The sequence below is a fragment of the Macrobrachium nipponense genome, chromosome 44, assembly GCF_015104395.2.
Source record: "Macrobrachium nipponense isolate FS-2020 chromosome 44, ASM1510439v2, whole genome shotgun sequence".
Taxonomy (NCBI): domain Eukaryota; kingdom Metazoa; phylum Arthropoda; class Malacostraca; order Decapoda; family Palaemonidae; genus Macrobrachium; species Macrobrachium nipponense.
The window spans coordinates 25799096-25810270 of NC_087221.1; the positions used below are offsets into that span (position 1 = coordinate 25799096).

An 11175-nucleotide genomic window follows, 5' to 3' on the forward strand; every position below is an offset into this window, starting at 1 on the left:
TGGGAGCTACACAGGATCCCAAATCATCTTTTCAGCTCAGCAGAGCCCCCAGAGCGAAGCGAAGCGTCCCAGTCCGAAACAGAGGCGTTAACCTTATACAAGACCAACTGGACGTGCCCCGACAAGGGAAGCTGAAAAGATGATTTGGGATCCTGTGTAGCTCCCACCAAAGCTTCCAAGCAAGAAGGAGTGTAAGACGACCAAGCCTGAGTCCTACTTTCCAAATTGTTGAGCCCACGAATGAGATCAACAACTTCTGAAAAGGAAGACAAAAACTCTTGCGTGTCTCCCTCCTCTTGCTCCGGCAATGCAGACCGAAGACGAGAAGAATGTGTAAGGCTCCTCCAAGGTACCTTCCTCATTAAAATTAATGGAAGGATCAGCAGCCAAACAGCCCGAAACACCAACTAACCTGTCTGGACTGGGTCCATTGCCGGCTCCCGCGACGAACCCACTACAACACTAAGTACATCACTACACACTCCTCCAACAGATGACTCTTTAACATGTCCGTGAATGGTCACGGGCGTGGCAGACGTACGAAAGTGAGTTGGAGAGGAATCCCGAACACTCGAGATCGAAGGAGAATCGCCCAGAGTCGAACTCTTGGAAGCACCTTAACACTCTTCAAAACACCAACACACTCGAGAACACGTCCAGGTTGTTCCACCCTCGTAGGCGAAGAAAGAGCAAAGTCCTTAGTCTTCCAATGCTTGTTACACTGACATGGCGTAGAGGGGGAAGAAGGAGAGGAAGACAGCACTGTTTTCTTACGCGATCTCTTCGCAGGAGGATGATGCAGCACGTTTCCTTCCAGTCCTCCCAGCCGATAAGGCAGCCAACTTATCATCCAAAACAGAGTCCAACCTCTTAAGCACTGCCTGGCATATAGCCTCAGACTGATCTGCAAGAAAAGGCTCTGATGACATGGAAGGGGGATCCAGCGAACTGGGTGGTAGAGATGACGTCATGGCTGAGAGAGGCAGTGCAGAAGAGATGACTGGGAGGGATGTCATCAATGGAAGTGACGTCACAAGTGGTGATGATGTCACGCCTTCCCCTTGGTCTGAAGGGGAAGCAGATGCCACTGGTGGAGGTATACAAAACGACTGATCCCGTGACGTCATTATTGAGGCTGACGCCATGGCTTCCTTCCGACTTGAAGAAGCAGCAACAGTCACTGGCGGAGCAATACAAGACGGCTGACCTCAGCTACCCACGAAGACGAAGCAGGGAGGAAGGGGGAGGGCCTGGCTAGCCTGAGGAGTGGGGTAGCGAGCCTCCATAAAGTGCGCTAGCAACCCCTCCAAGGGCGGGGACCCCCCTAACCCAAGCGTCTTCCAAATCACTGGCATCTTGGATGCCTACTCCACTGGAATAAATGAGAATGATGAAAAAGCCTCCCCCTTCCCATAATAATAACAGTCACACACATACACTAAACACAAACGAAACGGGCAATGAACCGGGTAAAGGCTGAGAGAGGTCAACCACGACTCTCGTCCAGGCGGTCAAGAAAAAGCCTCTATCGCTGTATTGAATATAGTATTTAGGCCAAAGGCCAAGCACTGGGACCTATGAGGTCATTCGGCACTGAAAAGGAAATTGAAAGTAAAAGGTTTGAAAGGTGTAACAGGAGGAAAACCTCAAAGCAGTTGCCTTATGAATCAACTGTTAATAGAGGGCAGAAAGTAGAAAAAAGGGAATATTACTGTATTACTGCCATGATTTCTTTTGCCAGTGTAGAGACCTACACCTCTTCATTTACCACCTGTTGCGTCATAAATTTCATGGTTCGTCAACATGTATTAAATTCGGATTTGAGAAAACTGACCTGTGATGAATACTACACGGGTACACAAGCTGCGTGAGTTAATGGAATGCATGAACTTCAATAAACGATGAGTGTTCGTTCCGGTATGTGATATGATTTGAAGTTTTCTTTCAGTTGCTTGCCTCTCTAAGTCTAACCGATGTATAACTTGTTGGATAACTTATTAAATGCTGCTTTGGGTACCTTGAATAGTGTTCGTCTTCCAAATAATGATATTAATATAATAATAATAATTCAGGTGTTCAGTGTTAGTACATTTCCCCTTGTGAATGTAGCAATTCCTTCAGTTTACTTTATCTAATTTTTACTTTAATCCTATGATACCCCAAGAAGTCCTTGAACTTTACTGATGCCATCTTTGGCTGCTGAAAAACCTAAAAGTTTAGAATGCAGTCATATGTGCCTCCCCAGTATATTTTTCCTTAGTTGTATCCAACTCTCAATTCATCTCCATTACATTTTCCTTTGGTCTAATCTCAAGCCTTAAATCATCTGGAGCTTAGAGAAGCGCCTCAGTGGCGTGGTCGGTATGATGTTGGCGTGCCACCTCAGTGGCGGCGAGTTCGATTCTCGGGCATCCCATTGAGGAGTGAGAGATGTGTATTTCTGGTGACAGAAGTTCACTCTCGACGTGGTTCGGAAGTCGGTAACGCCATTGGTCCCGTTGCTGAATAACCACTGGTTCCATGCAACGTAAAAACACCATACAAACAAAACAATCTGGAGCTTAGACGGGTCTTTTGTATCCTGACATGGAATTCGTAGTCGTCGTCCTGTTGATGGCCTGCGGAAGTATTCCCCAAGGCCTCTTCTTACGACCTTGGTTTAATCATCCACCTCCTCCCTCCCTGCCTGCTTGTCTGCAGATTCTTGGGACGTCTACAGTTGGGCCGTTTCCTTTGGGCTGACTTTGTGTAGTTTTCTCTATCTTTCATTTGTCCTGTCTTTATTTTTTATATTCATTTTTATATCCCCTTTGTGTTTTGTTGGGTTCTCCAGATTTTTATTTTTTTATGTCTGCTCTTGTGGGATAGGTATAGTGTGGTATATTTGTCCTATCTTTTTATTATTGGTTTTTTTCTTGTCTTAAGTTGTGTAGATTCTGTAAGCGTTTATTTGTGTCTGATATTTTTTACAGGATTGGGTTTCCTACGCTTCACATAATGTTATATTCTTGGTAGTTTTTTTTATTGTATGTCGAATGTTGTCTTTTCCTATTTACAAACATTATTGAAAGCTTTTTACAATTAAAAATTTTTTTTTATCTTGTATCACCATTCATTAGTCTGAATTGGTTATTTTTTAGTTAATTTTTAAAATTATTTTTTGATTTTGCCCAGCCTACATCATCGTAAAGAGGAGGCGGCGGTTTTGATCTATATTATGATACATTATCTCTATTATTCATCTATATTGTCTATATTATTCCCTTACGTCACTTGCCCCTCAATGTACCTATTGGATGAAAGTTGAGTTTTTAATTCGTATAGTCAAAGAAAAAGGGGTACTATAGCCTTTGAGCTGAATTTATATATGAATATATTAGGGTGCAGCCACTGGCTGCCCAACCCCATGAAGTCGGAGGAAGACTTACATTGGCAAAAGCCAGAGGCTGCCTATCCCCGCCAAAGCAGGAGGAAGGGCTCCATCAGTGAAGGCCACAGCCTGCCCATTCTCACCAAAGCAGAAGGAAGTGCTTCATCGGCGGAGCCCAGAGGCTGCCCATCCTAGCCAAAGCAGGAGGGAGGGCTCCACCGACAGAGGCCAGAGGCTGCCCATCCCAACCAAAGCAGAAGGAAGTGCTCCACCGGCAGAGGCCAGAGGCTGCCCATCCCAACCAAAGCAGAAGGAAGTGCTCCACCGGCAGAGGCCAGAGGCTGCCCATCCCAACCAAAGCAGAAGGAAGTGCTCCACCGGCAGAGGCCAGAGGCTGCCCATTCCCGAACCCAAATAAAAGCAGAAGAAGTGCCAAAACCAGCAGAGGCCAGAGGCTGCCCATCCCAACCAAAGCAGGTGGAAGTGCTCACGGAAACAAGAGCAAGAGCCGAGCTGCCCATCCCAACCAAAGCAGGTGGAATGGCTCCACCGACGAGGCCGGAAGGCTGCCCATCCCAACCCCCAAAGAAGGTCAAGTGCTCCACCGGACCAGAGGCCGGAGGCTTGCCCATTCCCAACCAAAGGAAAGCAGGAAGGAAGTGCTCCACCGACAGAGGCCCAGTAGGCTGCCCATAACCCAACCAAAGCAGGTTGAAGTTTGCTCCACCGACAGAGGCCGGTAGTGGCTGCCCATCGCCCAACCAAAGCAGGTGGTAAAGTGCTCCACGCCACCAGAGGCCCGGAGGCTGCCCATCCCACTAAAGGCCCAGGTGGAAGTGCTCCACCGCCAGAGGCCAATTCTTCCCATCCCAACCAAAGCAGGTGGAATGCTCCACGACCAGGTGGCCAAAGAAGGTGTCCACCGGCAGAGGCCAGATGCTGCCCATCCCAACCAAAGCAGGTGGAAGTGCTCCACCGACAGAGGCCAGAGGCTGCCCATCCCAACCAAAGCAGGAGGAAGTGCTCCCACCGCGAGGCCGGAGGCTGCCCATCCCAACCAAAGCAGGAGGAAGTGCTCCACCGGCAGAGGCCAGATGCTGCCCATCCCAACCAAAGCAGGAGGAAGTGCTCCACCGACAGAGGCCGGAGGCTGCCCATCCCAACCAAAGCAGGTGGAAGTGCTCCACCTAGCAGGCAGATGCTGCATCCCAACCAGCGGGGAAAGTGCCTTCCACCGCAGAGGCCAGAGGCTGCCCATCCCAACCAAAGCAGGTGAATTCTCCACCGACAGAGCCGGAGGCTGCCCATACCCAACCAAAGCATGTGGAAGTGCTCCACCGACGAGTCAGTATGCTGCCCATCCCATCCAAATGCAGGTGGAAGGCTCCACCGACAGAGGCCAGATGCTGCCCATACCACAACCAAAGGCAAGGTTGAAGTTCTCCAACGACAGAAGGCCAGAGGCCAGGCCCGATCCAACACCAAAGCAGAGGAAGTGCTCGCACCAGGCCAGAGGCCCGGAGGCTGGCCATTCCCAACAAAATGCCAGGAGGAAGTGCTCCCAACCTAAGCAGAGTGGCCAGGGATGCTGCCCATTCCCAACCAAAGCAGGAGGAGTGTGCGCCACCGACCCAGAGGCCGGAAGGCTGTGCCCCATCCAACCAAGGCCAGGAGGAAGTTGCTCCACTAGCAGAGGCCCAATCTGCCCAGCCCAACCAAACCCAAGGTGCCAAAAGTGCTCCACCAGGCAGGGCCATAAGGCTGCCCATGCCCAACCAAAGCCCCCGGGTGGAATTGGCTCCACCGGCATAGGCCCAAGGATGGCTGCTTCATCCAACAAAGGCCCCTAGGTGAAGTGCTCCCAACCTAAACGTCCGACAGAGGGCCAGGAAGGCTGCCCATCCCAACCAAGCAGTAGGAAGTGCTCCACCGTCAGAGGCCGGATGCGTCCATCCAACCAAAGCCCATGAGGACGTGCTCCACCGGCCCAGAAGGCCGAAATGCTTGCCCATCCAACCAAAGCAGGAGGAAGTGCTCCACTAAGAGGCCGAGCCTGCCCATCCAACCAAAGCAGAGGAAGTGGCCCACAACGCCCGGAGGCCGGAGGCTGCCCATCCCAACCAAAGCAGGAGGAAGTGCTCCACCGGCAGAGGCCGGATGCTGCCCATCCCAACCAAAGCAGGAGGAAGTGCTCCACTGACAGAGGCCGGATGCTGCCCATCCCAACCAAAGCAGGAGGAAGTGCTCCACCGACAGAGGCCAGAGGCTGCCCATCCCAACCAAAGCCAATCAGGAGAGTGCTCCACCGACCAGAAGGCCAGAGGCTGCCCATCCCAACCCAAATGCAAGGAGGAAAGTGCTCCACGGGCAGAGGCCAGAGGCTGCCCCTCCCAAACAAAGGTAAAGCAGGAGGAAGGGCTCTAAACTGGAACAAGAAAGAGGCCAGGGCTGCCCATCCAAACAAAGCAGGGAGGAAGGCTGCACCGACCGGAGCCAGATGTCTGCCCATCCAACCAAAGCAGGAGGAAGGGCTGCACACAGAGGCCAGATTTTTACTGCATAACCCAACCAAGGCCCGGGAGGAAGGCTTCTAAACTAACAAAGAGGCCAGGAAGGGCTGCATCCCAACCAAAGCAGGAGGAGGGCGCACCAACAGAGGCCAGAGGCTGCCCATCCCAACCAAGCATGCCCAGGAAGTGGGCTGCACCGACAGAGGGGGGGCCAGATACTGCCCATCCCAACCAAAGCAGGAGGAAGTGCTCAACCGACAGAGGCCAGAGGCTGCCCATCCCAACCAAAGCAGAAGGAAGTGCTCAACCGACAGAGGCCAGAGGCTGCCCATCCCAACCAAAGCAGGAGGAAGGGCTCCACTGACAAGAGGCCAGAGGCTGCCCATCCCAACCAAAGGAGAAGGAAGTGCTAAACCGACAGAGGCCAGAGGCTGCCCATCCCAACCAAAGCAGGAGGAAGGGCTCCACTGACAAGAGGCCAGAGGCTGTCTATCCCAACCAAAGCAGAAGGAAGTGCTCAACCGACAGAGGCCAGAGGCTGCCCATCCCAACCAAAGCAGGAGGAAGGGATCCACTGACAAGAGGCCAGAGGCTGTCTATCCCAACCAAAGCAGAAGGAAGTGCTCAACCGACAGAGGCCAGAGGCTGCCCATTTCAACCAAAGCAGGAGGAAGGGATCCACTGACAAGAGGCCAGAGGCTCTCTATCCCAACCAAAGCAGAAGGAAGTGCTCAACGACAGAGGACAAGAGGTGCCCATTTCAACCAAAGCCAGGAGGAAGGGGATTCCACTGACAACGAGGCCAGGAGTGCTGTCTATCCCAACCAAGCAGAAGGAAAGTGCTCAACAGACAGAGGCCAGAGGCTGCCCATTTCAAACCAAAGCAGGCGGGGGGGAAAAAAAAGGGATACCACTGACAAGCGGCCAGAGGCTGTCTATCCCACCCAAAGCAGAAGGAAGTGCTCAACCGACAGAGGCCAGAAAGGGCTGCCCATTTTCAACCAGCGGAGGAAGGGATCCACTGACAAGAGCCAGAGGCTGTCTATCCCAACCAAAGCAGAAGGCAGTGCTAACCTACCGACAGAGGCCAAGAGGCTGCCCCATTTCAACCAAAGCAGGAGGAAAGGGATCCACTGAACAAGAGGTCAGAGGCTGTCTATCCCAACCAAAGCAGAAGGAAGTGCTCAACCGACAGAGCCAGAGGCTGCCCATTTCAACCAAAAGCCAGGAGAGGGAGGGATCCACTGACAAGAGGCCAGAGGCTGTCTATCCCAACAAGCCAAAGAGGAAGGAAAGGGCTCCACTGACAAGAGGCCAGAGGCTGTCCTATCAACCCCCAAAGCAGGGAGGAAGGGATCCAAACTGACAAGAGGCCGAGGCTGTCTATCCCAACCAAACCAAAGAGGAGGAAGGGCTCCAACCTGACAAGAGGCCAGAGGCGGCCCATCCCAACCAAAGCCAGGAGGAAGGGTCCCACTACAAGAGGGCCAGAGGCCTGCCCTAGGGTCAGGGCAACCAAATAACCGCAGGAGAAGGCTCCACTGACAAGAGGGCGAGGCTGCCATCCAACCAAAAAGCCCAAAGAGGGGAAGGGATTCCACTGACAACCCGAGGGCCAAGGAAACTGCCATCCCAAACAAAGCAGGAAGGAATGCTCCACTGACAAGAGGCCAGAGGCTGCCCATCCCAACCAAAGCAGGAGGAAGGGCTCCACTGACAAGAGGCCAGAGGCTGCCCATCCCAACCAAAGCAGGAGGAAGGGCTCCACTGACCACCGAAAGCAGAAGGCTGGCCATCCCACCAACCAAAGCGGAGGAAGGGCTCCACGACAAGAGGCCAGAGGCTGCCCATCCCAACAAAGCAGGAGGAGGGCTTCCACTGACAAGAGGCCAGAGGCTGCCTATCCCAACCAAAGCAGGAGGAAGGGCTCCACCGACAAGAGGCCAGAGGCTGCCCATCCCAACCAAAGCAGGAGGAATGGCTCCACCGACAGAGGCCAGAGGCTGCCCATCCCAACCAAAGCAGGAGGAAGTGGAGAGGCTCATCCCGGGAGGAATCTCCAGACAGAGGCCAGAGGCTCTGCTATCCACCCATAAGCAGGAGGAAGGGCTCCGCCGCAGAGGCCAGAGGCTGCCCTCCCAAACCAGCAGGAGGAATGGGAATCCACCCCCGACGAGGCAGAGGCTGCCCATCCCAACCAAAAGCAGGAGGAGGGCCACTGACAAAGAGGCCAGAGGCTGCCTATCCCAACCAAAGCAGGAGGAATGGCCACCGACAGAGGCCAAAGGCTGCCCTCCCAAAACCAAACCCAGAGGAGGAATGGCTCCACCGACAGAGGTCAGAGGCTGCCCATCCTAACCAAAGCAGGAGGAAAGGCTCCACTGACAAGAGGCCAGAGGCTGCCGTTCCAACCAAAGCAGGAGGAAGGGCTCCACCAACAGAGGCCAGAGGCTGCCCATCCCAACCAAAGCAGGAGGAAAGGCTCCACTTACAGACCTTACAGACCTTACAGTTCGTTCGGGTTGCCCCAGGTCCCTCAATGTGAGGCACCTCTATTGTCTACCAGAGAGTTGCTAGTACATCTTCCGGTATATTTTGCATCTTCCAATCTTGGTTGGTCTGGGATGCAGTTTAGATATTTGTCGAGCTTGTTCTTAAACACATCTACGCTCACTCCTGATATATTCCTCAGATGAGCTGGCAACGCATTGAATAGACGCTGCATTATCGATGCCTGGCTGCATAGTGGATTAATGTCCTGTTATGCTTTCCTTATTTTTCCTGGTATAGTTTTGGGCACTATTAATCTACCTCTGCTTGCTCTTTCTGATATTTTTAGTTCCATGATGTTTTCTGCTATTCCTTCTATCTGTTTCCATGCCTGAATTATCATGTAGCGTTCTCTTCTCCTTTCTAGACTATATAATTTTAAGGATTGTAGTCTTTCCCAGTAGTCAAGGTCCTTAACTTCTTCTATTCTAGCTGTAAAGGACCTTTGTACACTCTCTATTTGAGCAATATTCCTTTTGATAGTGTGGTACCATATCATATTGAAATATTCAAGTGGACTACGAACATATGTTTTATAAAGCATAATCATGTGTTCAGCTTTTCTTGTTTTGATGTGCCGTAACAACATTCCCATTTTTGCTTTACATTTTGCCAAAAGAATTGCTATTTGATCATTGCATAACATGTTACTATTCATCATCACACCAAGGTCTTTAACTGCTTCCTTATTTGTGATTTTTTCATTATTAGGTCCCCTATATGCATATAGCTTTCCTTCTCTGTCTCCATAATTTATTGATTCAAATTTATCAGAGTTAAATACCATCTATTTACCTCTGCCCAATCATATACTGTGTTAAGGTCTCTTTGTAGGGCGTTCCTATCTTCATCCACAGAGTAATTTCTCTACTTATTCTTGTGTCATCAGCGAAACTACTCACTACCCGAATCCTTAACATTACTGTCTATGTCTTCAATCATAATAACAAACAGTATTGCAGCTAACACCGTACCTTGTGGCACACTGGATATTACCTTGGCTTCATCCGATTTCTCATCGTTTGCAATAACTATCTGTTTTCTGTTGTGTAAAAATTCTTTTAACCATCTTCCTACTTTATCCACGATATTGTGTTTTCTAATTTTCTTCGCTAATATAATATGGTCTACTTTGTCAAAAGTTTTTGCAAAGTCTAGATAAACCACATGTTCATTTCCGCTTTTCATATTTTTGAATATGTTACTTACCTTTGTTCAACGCTTTGCAAAGTCTAAGTTAAACCAAATTCTGGTTTTCATTTCCGACCATTTTCATATTTTTGTATATGTTCTCACGGTGGACTAACAATTGGGTTTGTGTACTTTTTCCGGGTACGAAACCATGTTGTCCTATATTAAACAAATTATTTTTTATTAAATGTTTCATAATATTTTTCTTCATTACCCTTTCATACACTTTCATAATATGTGATGTTAGACTCACAGGCCTATAATTACTTGCCTCTAGTCTTGATCCACTTTTGAAAGTAGGGGTAATATATGCTAATTTGTGCTCATCATAAATCTTGCCTGTATCTACACTTTGTCTTAATTAATAATATTGCAAGTGGCTTTGCGATAGAATGAACTATTTTCTTTAACAAAATAGTAGGAATTCCATCAGGCCCTGCTGCAGCTCCATTTTTAATTTCATTAATAGCCTGCACAATATCAGCTTTATTAATATCTATGTCAGCTAAATATTCACTATTTTCGTCCCTTACTTCTATATCATTATCCCCATTAAAAATCTAAGGAGAGAGAGCAAACTCCGGCAATGCACCATACATATATCACCAGAACGATCCCTTCGTTTCATTCTCACCCAACAAAATTTATTTCCATCATGCAGTCTGGCACCCTTGTCATACCTCAGACGTAAAAAAAAAAAAAAATTCTATTTAGCCTAAATAGTATATAAGGAACTGACTGGACCAGGAGTTTGTTGTGGGGGGGGGGGGGGGTTGATGAAAGGGAGGCGGGTAGTGATTTGGGGGTAGGGGCCCCAACCCCCTCCCCCCGTGGAAATGATTAGGTATGGGTGTCCCTAAGGTCCTCCCTTGTCAGACAGAGTCACTCAACCTTAATCTATATTTATATTAGGCAACCCCTACTCCCTCCCCTTCCCTTCAATCCTCAGCCACTCCCCTCCCCAACTCAAGACCCAAGCCATGTCTGTGACGTCGGTCTGCAATACCTTATGTGCACAGATACATGTACGTACGCCTGTACATACAAGATCTCAGGCGTTCGTTCATGACATCCTTTCGTACGTACGTGACACACATTCTAGACCTCCGTGATTTTATATTTACCGTTTTTTTTATGAAGTTATTTTCGAGCCTTTATGTCTTTGATCAATGCTTACAGGGTTCCGTTGCTTTGGTATTATTATTATTATTATTATTATTATTATTATTATTATTATTATTTGGGAAAAACTCTCTATCACGAGAGTATACACCATGTTTTAAGTGGTCCACAATAATAAAAATGTTAAATTATACGCGAACTTTTAACATTCTTATTATTGTGGACACCTTAGAAAATCATTATTATTGTTGTTGTTAAAAATGTAAAATTATACACGAACATTTACCATTTTTATTATTGTGGACCCATTATGAAATTGTAATTATTATCATTATTTTAAAACCGTTTTTTTGTTGATATTCTTACTGCCATAATGACGTCACTGCTATCAAGGTATGAATTAATCAATAGAAAAAAACTGAAAATTTTCTT

The 11175-nt window shown here is 48.8% G+C and overlaps 1 protein-coding gene across 1 annotated transcript; it reads left to right on the forward strand.

Moving 5' to 3' along the window:
* Positions 1-969: 969 nt before the first annotated feature.
* Positions 970-5220, forward strand: LOC135203940 (proteoglycan 4-like). The gene is made up of 3 exons (XM_064233870.1): positions 970-1096; positions 3702-4051; positions 4141-5220. The coding sequence occupies exons 1-3, from the start codon at positions 970-972 to the stop codon at positions 5218-5220; spliced, it is 1557 nt and encodes a 518-aa protein (XP_064089940.1).
* The last annotated feature ends 5955 nt before the right edge of the window (positions 5221-11175 follow it).